This window comes from Somniosus microcephalus, chromosome 10 (genome assembly GCF_052327205.1).
Source record: "Somniosus microcephalus isolate GS21.2 chromosome 10, FLI_Smic_1.0, whole genome shotgun sequence".
In the NCBI taxonomy this organism is placed as follows: domain Eukaryota; kingdom Metazoa; phylum Chordata; class Chondrichthyes; order Squaliformes; family Somniosidae; genus Somniosus; species Somniosus microcephalus.
This window is the reverse complement of record NC_140996.1, coordinates 62,985,112-63,000,876: the sequence shown is the minus strand read 5'-3', so window position 1 is coordinate 63,000,876 and position 15,765 is coordinate 62,985,112. Positions and strand designations below refer to the sequence as shown.

Genomic DNA, 15,765 nt, shown 5'->3' with positions numbered 1-15,765 from the left:
TGGCAAAAGAACCAGAGGTGACACGAGGAAACTTTTTTTTATGATTGGAATGCACTGCCTGCAAGGGTGGTGGAAGCAGATTCAATAGTAACTTTCAAAAGGGAATTGGATAAATACTTGAAAGAGTAAGTTTGCTGGGTTATGGGGGAAGTGCAGGGGAATGGGACTAATTGGATAGCTCTTTCATTGAGCTGGCACAGGCATGGTGCGTCAAATGACTTCCTGTGCTGTATCATTCTATGATTCTATGATAAGACAGTTTCTTGGAACAGTACATCGTGGAACCAACCATAGAGCAGGCTATTTTAAATATTGTGTGGTGTTTTGAGACTGGGTTAACTAGTAACATCACAGTAAAGGATCCTCTGGGGAAGAGTGATCATAATATGATAGAATTTCATATTGAGTTTGAGAGTGAAATACTCGGGTACTTGAACTTAAATAAAGTCAATTACATAGGTATGAGGAGCGAGTTGACTAAGATAGATTGGAAAATTAGATTAAAAGATATGACTAGGTAAGCAGTGGCAAACATTTTTTAAAAATCTAAATTTCTCAACGAATATATATTCCATTGAGAAATAAAAACTCCACAGGAAAAGTGGTCCATTCAGGCTAACTAAAAAAGTTAAGGATAGTATTCGATTAAAAGAAGCTTATAATGTTGTGAAGAAGAGTAGTAAGCCTGAGGATTAGGAGAGCTTTATAAACCAGCAAAGGGTGTCCAAAAAATTGATAAGGGAGAAAATAGAATGAGAGTAGACCAGGAAGATATATAAAAACAGATTGTAAGAGCTTCTCCTCTTATCTGGAAGGAGGAGAGCATGCCAGGGGATCTCAGAGACGCCGTAATTGTGACCATCTTCAAGAAAGGTGACAAGTCTGATTGCAGTAATTACAGAGGAGTTTCCCTGCTGTCTGCCACAGGGAAAGTCATCGCAAGAATGCTCCTCAATCGCCTTCTTCCAGTGGCTGAAGAGCTCCTCCCCCAGTTGCAATGCGGATTCCGCCCACTAAGGGGCACAACTCGATCTTCCTTGCTGCAATATTCCATCTCGCCCTCCAGTAAGCTCCCCGCTGGAGTGGAGCTAATTTACAGAACAAACGGGAAACTATTCAACCTCCGTCGCCTCTAGTCCGGATCCAATATTGTCCCATCCTCTGTCGTCGAATTATAGTATGCAGACGACGCTTGCGTCTGTGCTCACTCGTAGCTCGAACTCCAAACCATCATCAACACCTTCACTGAAGCGTATGAGAGCATAGGCCTTACACTAAACATCCGTAAGACAAAGGTCCTCTACCAACCTGCTCCTGCCACACAGAGCTGCCCCCCAATTATCAAAATCCACGACAAGCCCTTGGACAACGTGGACCACTTTCCATACCTTGGGAGCCTACTGTCAACAAGGGCAGACGTCGACGACGAAGTCCAACACCGCCTTCAGTGTGCCAGTGCAGCCTTCGGTCGCCTGAGGAAGAGAGTGTTCGAAGACCAGGACCTCAAACCCAGCACTAAGCTCATGGCCTACAGAGCAGCAGTGATACCCGCCCTGCTGTATGCCTCAGAGACATGGACCATGTACAGCAGGCACCTCAAAGCACTGGAGAGATACCACCAACGCTGCCTCCGCAAGATCTTGCAAATCCATTGGCTGGATAGGCGCACCAGCGTCCGTGTTCTTGCTCAGGCCAACATCCCCAGCATTGAAGCTTTGACCACGCTCAATCAGCTCCGATGGACGGGTCACATTGTCCACATGCCCGATACGAGACTCCCAAAACGAGCGCTCTACTCGGAACTTTGACACGGCAAGAGAGCCCCAGGTGGGCAGAGGAAACGCTTCAAGGACACCCTCAAAGCCTCCTTGAAAAAGTGTAACATCCCCACCGACACCTGGGAATCCCTGGCCCAAGACCGCACAAAGTGGAGGAGAAGCATCCGGGAAGGCGCCGAACATCTCGAGTCTCTTCGCCGGGAGCAAGCGGAAGCCAAGCGCACGTCAACCCAAGCACCCCACCCACCTGCCCCTTCAACCACCGTCTGCCCCACCTGTGACAGAGACTGTAGGTCCCGCATTGGACTCATCAGTCACCTGAGAACTCATTTTTAATGTGGAAGCAAGTCATCCTCGGTTCCGAGGGACTGCCTAAGGAGAAGAGAAATGTAAAAAGGAAGAGAGTAACAAAAGTAAGCGTTGGTCCCTTAGAGGCTGAAACAGGAGAAATTATAAAGGGGAATAAGGAACTGGCAGAAACTTTAAACAAATATTTTCTATCTGTCTTCACAGTAGAAGACTCAAAAAGCATACCAAAATAGTGGGAAACCAAACGGCTAATGAGCGTGAGGAACTTAAAGTAATTAAAATCAGTAGAGAAAAAGTACTTGAGAAACTAATTGGACTAAAAGCTAACAAATCCCCTGGACCTGATGGCCTATATTCCAGGGTTCTAAAAGTGGTATAATAGCAAAATACTGCGGATGCTGGAAATCTGAAATAACAACAGAAAATGCTCTGTTTCTCTCTCCACGGATGCTGCCTGGCCTGCTGAGTATTTCCAGCATTTTCTGTTGTTCTAAAAGTGGTGGTTGCAGAGATAGCGGATGCATTGGTTGTGATCTACCAAAATTCCCTAGATTCTAGAACAGTCTCAGCAGATTGGAAGGTAGCAAATGTAACCCCACTATTCAAGGAAGGAAGGAGGGAGAAAGAAAATGGGGAACTACAGGCCAGTTAGCCTGACATCAGCTGTCAGGAAAATGCTGGAATCCATTATTAAGGAAGCGGTGACCGGGCACTTCGTCTACTCATTATGATTTTCTGAGGCAACATGGTTTTATGAAAGGGAAATTGTATTTAACAAATAGAGTTTTTTAAGGATGTAAATAGCAGGGTAGATAAAGGGGAACCAGTGGATGTAGTATATTTGGATTTCCAAAAGGCATTCAATAAGGTGTCATATGAAAGGTTGCTGCACAAGATAAGGGCTCATGGGGTTGGGGGTAATATATTAGCATGGATAGAGGATTGGTTAATGGACAGAAAAAAGAGAATGGGGTAAACTGGTCATTTGCCAGTTGGTAGGCTGTAACTAGTGGGGTGCTGCAAAGATCAGTGCTTGGGCCTCAGCTATTTACAATCTATATTAATGACATAGATGAAGGGACCAAATGTAATGTATCCAAGTTTGCTGACAATACAAAGCTAGGTGGGGAGAGTAAGCTGTGAGAAGGACACAAAGAGCCTGCAAAGGGATATAGACAGGTTAAGTGAGTGGGCAATAAGGTAGCAGATGGAGTATAATGTGGAGAAATGTGAGGTTATTCACTTTGGTAGGAAGAATAGAAAAGGAGAATATTTTTTAAGAGTGAGAAACTCTTCAATGTTGGTGTTCAGAGAGATTTAGGTGTCCTCGTACAGGAAACACAGAGTTAGCATGCAGGTACAACAAGCAATTTCACTGTTTGCCAGTATATTATGGGGGCTGCATGGGGTGCCAACCCTCAGTTCCAGCATTATGTGCGAAGGGCTCGCAGACGCTGTGTGAGAGGGGCAGCCATGCCTAGACGCAGAGGGGGCATCAGGCGTCGGCAACGTAGGCCTTACCCACTCAGGGAATACCGCCAGCAGGTGTCCTATCTCACCATGACTGCCGCGCATTGTGTTAAGAGGCTGCGCTTCAGAAGGGAGGTGGTTGCAGAGATCTGCCAGCTGCTTCACAGAGATCTGCGTCCACAGCTGATGTGCAGGACGTCTCTGTCAGTGGAAGTGAAGGTCACGGTGGCTCTGAACTTTTATGCAAGCGGCTCCTTCCAAGCCGCTGCTGGGGACATAGCTAACATATCCCAGTTCGCCATGCATCGCTGCATCCGGCAGGTCACCGATGCCCTTTTCACAAGGAGACACCAATTCATCTCCTTCCCCATGACCCTGGAGAGGCAGGAGCAGCGTGCAGTCGGATTTGCGAGGATCGCGGACTTCCCCATGGTGCAGAGCGCCATTGACTGCACGCATGTGGCTTTGCGGGCACCTATCGACAATGCCGAGGATTACCGCAACCGGAAGGGCTATCATTCCCTCAATGTACAGCTGGTGTGTGACAACAGGCAGCGCATCCTAGCTGTCAATGCCCGCTTTCCAGGCAGCAGCCACGATGCATTTATCCTGCGCCAGACTACTGTGGCTGACATGTTCCAGGCACAGCCTCCCCCAAGAGGATGGCTTATCGGGGACAAAGGCTATCCTTTGTGTACATGGCTCATGACCCCGCTCCGCGCGCCCAGGACCCCTGCTGAGGAGGCATACAACGAAAGCCATCAAGCCACAAGGAACATCATAGAGCAAACGATTGGCGTCCTCAAGCAACGGTTCCGCTGCCTGGATCGCTCCGGCGGATCTCTGCAGTATTCGCATGATAGAGTCTCCCAGTTCGTCATCGTTTGCTGCATGCTGCACAACCTGGCTATCCGCAGGACTCAGGCACTGCCACCTCACGTTGGACCACCACCTCAGGAGGAGGAGCAGGAAGACCATGAGGAGGAGGAGGAGGAGGAGTACCAGCCCAGGAGGGAGCCACAAGGTCCAAGGGCCGTCCGTCGGTGGCTTATTGAACGACACTTCTAGGCCCCCTGTCAGGGAATGGCTTGTGGCAATGAAGGGACATGAATGCAGCCGTTCCGCAAGCCCTCAGCCGGTTAACGCAACAACCACTTCAAACATCAAACATGGACAAGCTGAATAAAGAAAAAGCTTTATTGAACAAACTCAGGGCCCTTCCCACATGAAACCCAAAAACAGACAACACCCCCAAAAAACAGTCAAACACATGACTCACTCCCACAACCTGGGGAGGAATAATAAAACTTTTCCATCCAAATGGACTTCATCCTCGGCCTTACCAAAACAACCCCCCCCCATAGACAACACAACCACCCCCATATAAAAAAAACATTTGGCAACACACTCTACTTTGTGTGCCGAGAGGGCGAGTCCTTGTCCAGCCTTTTCCAGCCCCTGGCCGACCCGCTGCTCCGCCTCAACCTGGGCCCTGTGGGTGCTGCAAGGCTGGGGGAAGGCTCCTGAGCGGCACATGGCGTGACGGCAGATGCCCTTGGGTGTCGGCCTAGACGAGCTCTGGCCCTCGAGGGGCCGGCTGCTGACTGCTGCAGCTGTGGCTGGGCAGCATCAGTCTCTCCAGCAGCTCGTGGCAGCTTCGCTGGGGGAGTGGCAGTGGCGGCTGCAGCAATGGGGGCAAGCTGGCTGATGCCAGGCGCTCGCTGCTCGCCTGAGACACTGGCACTCGGCCGGGCTGACACTGCAGCAAGCGCAGCAATCTGCTGAAGGCCAGACCGCTGTGCTGCTGCAGCGCGGCGGGTGCCCTGGCGATGCCTGCCTGACACAGCGAGTGTGGCAGCAGTGAGTGCCCGTACTGCCCTGGTCTGTGCCCGCATCAGACCAGCCAGTGACTGCACGGCACCACTGATCAACTGGCCACTCGCTGCCTGTGCTGCCCTGAAGTCGTCCCGACTCGCGTCCTGTGCTGCCCTGAATTCGGCCCGACTAGCGTCCTGTGCTGCCCTGAATTCGGCCCGACTCGCGTCCTGTGCTGCCCTGAATTCGGCCCGACTCGCATCCTGTGCTGCCCCGAATTGTTCAAGACCCCTGGCCTGTGCTGCCCCGAGTTGCTCGAAACCCCTGGCCTGTGAGGCCCCGAAATCGGACCCACTATGAGCCAGGGACTCGATGGCCTCAGGCAACCGTGCCACAACCCCCATGAACTCGGTGTGCCGGCGATCCGAGTCTGCAGACATTTGATCGAGGAGGCGCACCTCCTGGGCGAGGACCGTCTCCGGACTGGAGGCCGGACTCTCCCTCTGGGGAGAAGGCCACCGAGCTGGCCGACCCTTCCCGCGTGGCTGGACGCCACTGGGCCCAGCAACTACACTCCCCTGCAACACTTCCCCCCCCCCCTCTGGGGAGAAGGCCGCCGAGCTGGCCGACCCTTCCCGCGTGGCTGGATGCCACTGGGCACAGGAGCTACACTCCCCTGCAACACTTCCCCCCTCTGGGGAGAAGGCCGCCGAGCTGCCCGACCCTTCCCGCGTGGCTGGACGCCACTGGGCACAGGAGCTACACCCCCCTGCAACACTTCCCCCTGGCTCTCCTCCAGGGAAGACGTGTCCCCTCCATTGCCACCCCCTGACGCGGATGAGGGTTCCCCCGATGGGCCGCCTTCCTCTTGCTCCTCCTCGTCCTCCTCTTCCGAGGGACTGTCACTGGCAGCTTCAGGGACCTCCTCCTCACCAGCTGAAAGCAGGAAGGCACAAGAGTAGCTTTAGAGTGAGGACAGGGCGTCAGCGAGGGAGGCATGAGTGGTGGCATTCAGCGCATTGGTCGGACAGTGGCAAAGGATGTAGATCTGAAGCGCAAGGGGAACGAGAGAGGTCCAAAAGGTCATGTCCTTACCATTGGGGCCCAGCACAGGGTCGGCATCTCCACATGCAACGGGGCCAATCAGCCGGCCACCCATGAGTCGACCCACGCGCTCCTCCAGGTCACTGAGCTGCTGGAACTGGGGACGGCCTCCCCCGGTGTCAGTCCGGCTCCTCAGATTCTGGGCCAGCTTGGCCTGCAAGAGATAGGATGGCCTCTAAGTACAGTGTGGTGTCCTGTTGTTGTGTGCACTGCATCCCATGGTCGAATAGCTTGGCCAGTGTGGTGCCCTGTTGTTGTGTGCACTGCCTCCCATGGTCGAATAGCTTGGCCAGTGTGGTGCCCTGTTGTTGTATGCACTGCCTCCCATGGTCAAATAGCTTGGCCAGTGTGGTGCCTTGTTGCTGTATGCACTGCCTCCCATGATCGAATAGCTTGGCCAGTGTGTAAAGTGCAGAAAGTGCAATTGATGTTCATGCCAGTGCCATAGCTGCTGGATGAGGGCTGGCCATTAGGGCTTTGAGGTCCCTTTGCCCATAATGTGAGGTGCACATGCAAGGATGAGGAGGACACTGGAAAGGGTACTCACCCTGACAATCCGAGTGAGGTCGTTAAACTTTTTCCGGCATTGGACACCAGTCCTGGGGACATCGCTGTTGGCTGTGACCCTCTGGGCGATATCCCTCCAGGCTCTCCTGTACACCCTGGTGGCAGGCTTCTTGCCACTGTCCGGGAACAAGATATGGCGTCTCCTCTCCAAAGCCCTAACCAGCACCTTTAAATCATGGGCAGAGAAGCGCTGCGCTCGCTCACGGGCACTCTGCATCCTTCCTGGCGCTATTTCTCTCCAGCAGCAGTGTTTAGGCCTAGCTGGAGGGCTGCAGTATCCAGGGCGTGGCAGCAGACCAAGTCGACCCTTCCCCCTTTAAGAGCTGGCCGGCGCCAGGGTGTCTGCTGTCAATCAAGAAATGACCGCACCTGCGCTGCGCCCGGCCTTGGCGGTATCACTCTGCACCGCCGGCTTAGCGCCTAAAGATAGCCGTGCATCGCCAGTTTTAGCGCTTGAGCAAACTCCTTGGCCAAAGCTACTGAATATCGGCGAAGTGGCCTCCACTTTGCGCCGGGCGCAAACTTTAGCGGCCGCCCGACTTTACCGCTCCAAAAGTGGCTATACTGAATTTCTAGGCCAGGAAGTCTTGCTACAATTGTACAGGATTTTGGTGAGACCACACTTGGAGTACTGTGCTCAGTTTTCGTCTCCTTATCTGAGGAAAGATATACTTGCCTTAGAGGCAATGCGGCAAATGTTCACTACATTGATTCCTGGGATGAGAGGGTTGTCCTATGATGAGAGATTGTGTAGAATGGGCCTATACTCTCTGGAGTTTAGAAGAATTAGAGGTGATCTCATTGAAACATACAAGGGGTTGGCCATTTAAGACTGAGATGAGGAAGAATTTCTTCACTCAGATGGTTGTGAATCTTTGGAATTCTCTACCCCAAAGGGATGTGGATGCTGAATCGTTGAGTATATTCAAGGGTGGGATAGATAGATTTTTGGACTGCAGGGAAATCACGGGATCTGGAGATCGGGTGGGAAAGTGGATTTGAGGTCGAAGATGAGCCATGATCTTATTGAATGGCAGAGCAGGCTTGAGGGGCCATATTTTTAAAAAAAAATTGTTTCAGGATGTGGGCGTCGCTGGGAAGGCCAACATTTATTGCCTATCCCTAATTTCCCTCGAGAAGGTGGTGGTGAGCTGCCACCTTGAACCGCTGCAGTCTGTGTGGGGAAGGTACTCCCACAGTGCTGTTGGGGAGAGAGTGCCAGGATTTTGACCCAGCGATGATGAAGAAACAGCAATATATTTCCAAGTCAGGATGGTGTGTAACTTGGAGGGGAACTTGCAGGTGATGGTGTTCCCATGTGCCTGCTGCCCTTGTCCTTCTAGGTGGAAGAGGTCGCAGTTTTGGGAGGTGCTGCCGAAGAACCCTTGGCGAGTTGCTGTTTTGCATCTTGTAGATGGTACACACTGCAGCCATGGTGCACCGGTGGTGGAGGGAGTGAATGTTGAAGGTGGTGGATGGGGTGCCAATCAAGCAGGCTGCTTTGCTCTGTATGGCCTACTCCTGCTTCTAATTTTTATATTTCTTTGTATGTATGGATCAAGAAATGTTTGAAGATTTGTGTCTTTTCTACAGTAAGTTCTGGAGATCGTGAGATTATTGCAAAGAATTTTAGAAATAAATGTAATTTGCTAAAATGTTTCTACTTGTCTAATAATTTTTCTCTTTCCCTGAACTCTTGTTCGTAGGGGCAAAACTGCAACACTGACAGACAACAGAATTCGAACCATGAATGAAGTGATAGCAGGAATGAGAATCATCAAGATGTATGCATGGGAAAAGCCCTTTTCAAATTTGATTACTCAAATTAGAAAGTAAGTTTTTAACAATATATTGCTATTTAAAGTTATCTGTGCTCATTCAGTAAACATTAATTGCTGATCTGGGTCATTTTATGTAAGTTATTTATGAAAAGCAACTCTTGGGTAACTCCTCTCATCTGTGAGAGGGTGGAAGGCAGGAGTCCAGAGGGACCATTCCTTTCCGTGACACCTTGGACCACTTGTCAATCACCCCCAACACCAGCTCCCAATTATATATGCATTATTATAATCACTTCACTGAATTATTTTCCGATAACAGGCACTTGTCAGAACCTTTCATGAGGGCAATTTCCGTGTTCTTGTAAGGCTAGGTTTTCAAATATGGTAGAAAATATGTTTCTTTCTGTTGTGTAATACAAGTGTTAATACAATTACCTTTTTTGCAGTTACAATAACTGAATTTTCCTTCATTTTTTTACTACCTTTTGGATAGAAAGTTTTGTTTTACTCTGCACTGTTGTATGCCTCTATACCACATCGGGATGCATTTGTAACTAAATCTAGGCAATATTCCTCTTCCCCTAATGCATACAGATCAGTTTCTTAAGCTGAAGATTTAAAATAAATGCTGATTCCCATTTGTTTAAACCTGTAGAATTCTTCAGTTAGGCCACAGTTAGAATATTGTGTCTAGTTTTGGGCATGTTAAAAGGATATCAAGGCCATGGAGAATGTGCAGAAGAGTTCACTAAGACGATACCAGGGATGCAAGGCTATAGTCAGAGGAACATGGGAAAGTGCAGAGCCAGAAAAGACCATTGTGGTCCATCTGGCCAGTCTGAGTTATGAGAAAATGAAATAAACTGGTTTTGATTAGGTAATTACAGGGAGACTATTTCCACGGGTTGATGAGTTGGTAACTAGAGGCCACAAGTTTAAAACCATAACCAAAAAAATGAAGGGAGAGCTTGGGAGAATTGTTTTTTTGCATCAAGGTTTGTTTGGGCACTGAATGCCCGTCCAGACATAATAGTGGAAGCAGAATCCATAATAGCTTTTAAAAGGGAAGCGGATAAACATTTGAAGAAGAAAAAAATAAAAGGGACTGGGGATAGTGCCGGGATGAGCCCCCTCCCCACTCCTTTTCACTACAGTCCTTTGCCTGGTCTCAGTTTCTCTCTCATTCACACAAGTTGCAGTGACCTTAGGATGGCTCCTTCCTTCCATCTGGGTCCAGTCCCTGTGCCTCCCTATCCGTTCCCAGTACCCACCAGTGCCCTGCCATCTGGGCTTCAGAAGACGCAAATTTACAATCAATAAAGAAACATATATGAGAGACCGAGATGATCAGACATAAGGGAAAGACTTCCAGAAAGAGGGAATGAGAACTGGTCGGAGACAACAATGAGTAGCATTGTGTGTGTGTGAGAGAGAAAATGGGAGACAGAAGGAAATCTAACTTACCAATACATGCACTATGTAGTATTGAGACATAAGTGGGTTGTATTCTCCTTAGAATTACTTCCCATTTTCAGGAGACCTTGAGGCTCTAAACTGAGATAATAGGTGCTAATCTGCTTCAAAAATATTGCACCAGAATTTTGCTCCTGAAAGTACGTCATTCCTCGAGTTTGCCCCACCGTATTGGTTGGGCAGTGCCAACATTCGCACTGCATCTTCCTCAACTTCGACCCCAAACATACTGTCATTATGTAAGCGGTGGCATGAGCAGCACAGCAGCATCACCGAGGATGTATTGAGGAGGCCATTTTGTTTTCAGGATCTGAAGGTTTGTGTAACTTTGCCAGCTATCAATTTTAACTGTTTGGTGCTCTGGAGGTTCTTCCAAGACTTTCACTGCCCTGTATAAGCAGCTCTGCATAAAATGCAGTTTTGTATTGGGGACCTAGATTTCCCAATGGAAATCCCTCTATTCCTATGTTTTGAAGAGGAGGAAAGTGAAGATATGAAAGAGGCTAGATTGAATGCACTTGGAGTGAGTCATCACAGAAGATGTTTGTTCTCGCATAGATGCTTGTTCTACCCATGCAGCAGAGTTTACAGACTAAGAAGATTTTACTTAAACACCACGACATGTCAGTGCCTCAGCGGCTGCACTTTCCTTCAGAGACTGCTGGGGAGATACGTCAACTGCTGGCTGAACACATGGGGCCCACTTCCATCAGGATGCATTTTCTGTAACAATCAAAGTCACTGCTTCCTTGAACTTCCTTGCAACTGGATCCTTCCTGGCAGCATCTGATGTCCTTTCTTACCTTAGTTGCATAGCAGCTCATTATTGGCCACTGATGCGGACTTCAGGTGGGCCATGTAGTTCGGTTCCTTCTCAGTAGAAAGTGTTAATCAGAGTGAGCTATCCACTTCTATGGACTGACAGGGTTTCTGAGGTGCAAGGACCAATTGATGGAATGCATGTGGCATTAAAAGCCCTATATGACAAGACATTTCAGTTTCATGAACTGGAATTGTCTTTCATTTGATTATTGTGCAGCTAGCATGCAATGCCACTCGCATTATCCTGCATGTTGATGCCCAATACCCAGGTAGCTGACAGCTCCAATTCACCATATCAGCCCTCAAAGCCTTGTATCCGTATGGCTGATTGGTGATCAGGGCTAATCCCTGCAGTCACAGCTTATGACTGCAGTAAGGCTTCTGCAGGCAGAGAGGGAGAACAGATATAATGAGGCCCAGCACACAACAAGTCTGATAGAACAAACTGTTGGTATTTTGAATTCTTTTTTAAGTGCCTGGATAAATCTGATGGAGCCCTGCAATACAGCCCAGCCAGAGCCTCCAGAATCAGTGTAGATTGTTGTATATTACATAACATTGTGATGAGGGAAGTCTTGCTGCTTCCAGAAGTTGAGATGGATAATGATGAAGATGGTGGGGAAGGACCTCCATCCCCACAGCATAAGAAGGGTGTGCAGGAAGGAGACGATGTGGAACATGAAAGCCAGCAGCCAGAGAAAGGAAGACACAATTTATAGCCCAGTGCTTTCACACCAAATAGAGTACCTTCACACCTGTCTGTTCTCCGCACCCCCCGCCACCCGCCTCCCAAAGTCCTTCACTGTCAAAGACCTCTGCCTGTTTCATTCATAAGGAAAAAGTCTCTATTTCTCATGCCATCATGCAACACCAATAAGTTGCAAGTATATGCAGAAATTAACTCTGAACTTTGTGGTCAAGTTGTATTTACAGAATAACATTCACCAAAATCCATATATCCTATCTGTAACTACTTCTTACCTCTATGTCTATCCTTGTGCCAGCTAACTTACTTGCTTTAGCTCCTAATCTACTGCTGTAAATGCGATTGAGGTTGAGCAGTGGGTAGCTCAGAAGGTTCTCCATGAGCGTTAAAGGCCTGAGATGACTCTCTTCTCGGTGCAGCAGCTATTCCAGAGGGGCCAACTACAGGCACCTTTTCTCTTGCAGTATCAAGGGGCGCCAGGCTCGTGAATGAAGCTCCCTCATGTGGAGGTGGTGGAGGCCACTTAAGCAGATTGATTTTCACTCTCTGGACAAGCAGTTACATCTATGCCCACTCATTGCAGGGCACAGGGTCTGAGTTGCTGCTGTTTGGTGTCTTTAAAGATCGAATAGTCCTACTCTGGTTTTGAAAGCCTGTGGAGGTGTCATGTTCAGGCTGACCCTTAATGTATCTCTTGGAGTATTTTTGGCTTCCAGTCCAGAAGCTATTACTATCCTTAGAAGCTGCCACAGAAATCTCCTGGACGTTGCTCTCTCTCTTTCAAGAGTGTCCTGCAAGCAATAAGAAACTTACTGTAATATAGTGCCAATGCGTGTAGTGGACTCCTCCAACTTCTCCATCATCTCATCTCAATCATATTCATGGAAACCATTTTCACATAACTTTTGTACTCCTGAATCATTGGTCTTTTGAAGTCTGAGCTCCTCTGCCGAGAGCACTTGTTTTGCTCCCCTCTGTGGGGGAACAGCATTCTCCTTTTCTTCTATTCCCAGGTCAACATGCTCACTAGAGCTCAGCTCTTCACCTAGTGAAAACCCTCTGACTCACTTAACTACTTCCTCCCAAGTAGGTGTCTCTGAGCTGCTGCTGGAGTCGATGAGATGCCAAGATTGAGTTGGTGATGCTGTGCAGTTGAAGATCTGGATGTGTCGGCAGCTGTGGATCTGGAAGTACCCGAATGCTCATCGGAGTGGCCGGCCTCTTCCTCCAAGGCACCTTCTATTATGTGAACACAGCCGAAGAGCTTGTTTAGCTCTGCAACCAGTGACATTTCCATTTCCCTTGAAGAATACTTGCGTTGCCACCTCGCTGCCAACGTCGCCAACTCCCACATCTCCTGTCTGTCTGTTAACTGCAGAGCTACTTCTTTGTGCAGACTCGGGGCATTTTAATGTTGGTGCTCCTCTTCCAGTTTCTTGACTGATGCTGGTTATGCATGACCTTTTCCTTTGCAGAGCGAACCCATTGTTAAAGGAATGTGAGTGACATGGACACTTTTCACCAATATGAGGGCTTGCATCCCACATGCTGGCGCATTGCCCCTTTAAGTCCACTATCCTTGAAGACTAGAAGAACCCTTTGTGTCAGGCAGTGTGAGTTCAAAGTAGTCAAGGATTAACATGGTGCCTCACCTATTTCCAGAGGTTATCCTTTGCATGCGTTAATTTCCGTGACACCCAGGTGATGACACACAACTACATGAGAGGAATGAGGTGAGTGTAGCCTCCATCATTGATGCAGAATATGGATTGGGAACAATGCTACAACGACGACAATAACAACATCATCAATATGCATTTATATAGCACCTTTAATGTAGCAAACCGTTTCAAGGCGCTTCACGGACACTGAACCACATAAGGAGATCCTAGGACCGGTAACCAAAAGCTTGGTCAAAGTAGGTTTTAAAAGTAGTGTCTTAAAAGAGGAGTGCGATGTAGAGAAATGGAGAGGTTTAGGAAGGGAATTCCAGTGCATGGGCCAAGAAAGTTGAAGGCATGGCTGCCAATGATGGGGCAAAGTAAATTGGGGATGCACAAGCGGCCAGAATTGGAGCAACTCTGAGATCTTGAAGCGTTGTAGGGTTGGAGGAGGTTAGAGATAGGGAGGGGTGGGGTGAGGCGAGGCCATGGAGGGATTTGAACACAAGGATGAGAATTTTAAATTTGAGGCATTGCTGGACTGGAAACCAGTGTAGGTCAGCGAGCACAGTGGTGATGGGCGAACAGGACTTGGTGCGAGTTAGGATACGGGTAGCAGAGTTTTTGATGAGCTCAAGTTTATGGAGGGTGGTGCATAGACCAGGCAGGAGAGCATTGGAATAGCTGAGGTAACGAGATATGGGTGAGGGTTTCCGCAAAAGATGGGTTGAGGCGGGGCGGAGGTGGGCGACCTTACAGAGGTGAAAGTAGGCGGTCCTGGTGATGGAAAGGATCTGGGATCGGAAGCTCAGCTCCGGGTCAAGTAAGACGCCGAGGTTGCGAACAGACTGGTTTAGTCTCAGACTGTCCAGGGAGGGGGATGGAATCAGTGGCTAGAGAACGCAGTTTGTGGCGGGGGCCGAAGATAATGGCTTCGGTCTTCCCAATATTTAATTGGAGGAAATTTCTACTCATCTAATACTGGATATCGGACAAGCAGCATGACAAATTATAGGAAGCGGAGGGGTCGAGAGAGGTGGTGGTGAGATATAGCTGGGTGTCATCAGCGTACATATCTAATCTGATGTGTTTTCGGATGATGTTGCTGAGGATTAGAAATAGAAGGGCAAGGAACTCTAGAGGGAACAGTATAAGAGTGGAAAGAGAAGCCATTGCAGGTGAATCTTTGGCTACGACTGAATAGATAAAAATGGAACCAGGCGAGGGCAGTCCCACCCAGCTGGATGACTGAGGAGGATGTCGACGGCTGCAGAACAGGTCGAGGAGGATAAGGAGGCATAGTTTACCATGGTCAAAAGTCACATAAGTTGTGATTTGTGACTTTGATTAGGGCTGTTTCAGTGCTATGGCAGGGGTGGAAACTTGATTGTTCATACATCGAGTTGTGGGAAAGATGGGCACGGATTTGGGAGACGGCATCACATTCAAGGACTTTGGAGAGGAAAGGAATGTTGCAAATGGGGTGGTAGTTTGCAAGCACAGAGGGGTCAAGAGTGGATTATTTGAGGAGGGGGGTTGATGACGGCAAATTTGATTGGCAGGGGGACAGTACAAGAGCAGAGGGAACCGTTTATATTATCAGCTAACATGGAGGCCAGGAAGGAAAGTTGGGTGGTCGGCAATTTAGTGGGAATAGATTCAAGAGAGCAGGAGGTTGGTCTCGTGGACAAGACTAGTTTGGCGCAGGCATGAGGGGAGATAGAGAAACTAGAGAAAGATGTGAGTTTAGAGTTAGGAATTGGGGGAAGTTTGGCTTGGTGGGCTAGAGGAAGGGAGGGGTGTGGCAGAGGCAGCCAAACGGATGATCTCAATCTTAGTGATAAAGACGTCAATTAGCTCCTCACACGTGTTGGAGGTATGGGTGGAAGGGACAGGGGAGAGGAGTTTTAGATGATGGTTGGTAGTGAAGAGAAGAGAAGCCGGGGGTTATCTTTGCATTCCAGGATGATGCTGGAGTAGTGAGCCGTTTTGGCAAAGGAGAGCTGGATCTGCTGGTGCTTTATGTGGTCCAGCCCGATGAACGACTAAACTAGCTGTCCACCGTAAACGTTTAAGTTTGTGTCCCTTCGACTTAAGGGAATGGAGATGAAGGCTGTACCGCGGGAACGACCAGGGTGGGAGAGAGTAAGGTGGAGGTGAGGGTGTGATTGAGCAGACAGGTAGCTGCAGAAATATCACGGCGAGTGGAGGGCCAAAGGCTAGAAAGTTGGGAATTTGGAAGTCCCATTGTAAGTGACTTGGAGAGTCCTTTCCCAAGT

At 48.9% G+C, this 15,765-nt stretch overlaps 1 protein-coding gene across 1 annotated transcript in view; it reads left to right on the top strand.

Moving 5' to 3' along the window:
* Nucleotides 1-15,765, top strand: part of abcc4 (ATP binding cassette subfamily C member 4 (PEL blood group)) — a 516,746-nt gene that overhangs the window by 92,782 nt on the left and 408,199 nt on the right. Inside the window, exon 7 of the mRNA XM_085999895.1 lies at nucleotides 8,750-8,875. Within this exon, the coding sequence (XP_085856021.1) occupies nucleotides 8,750-8,875 (126 nt within the window). The remainder of the gene's footprint in view (nucleotides 1-8,749; nucleotides 8,876-15,765) is intronic.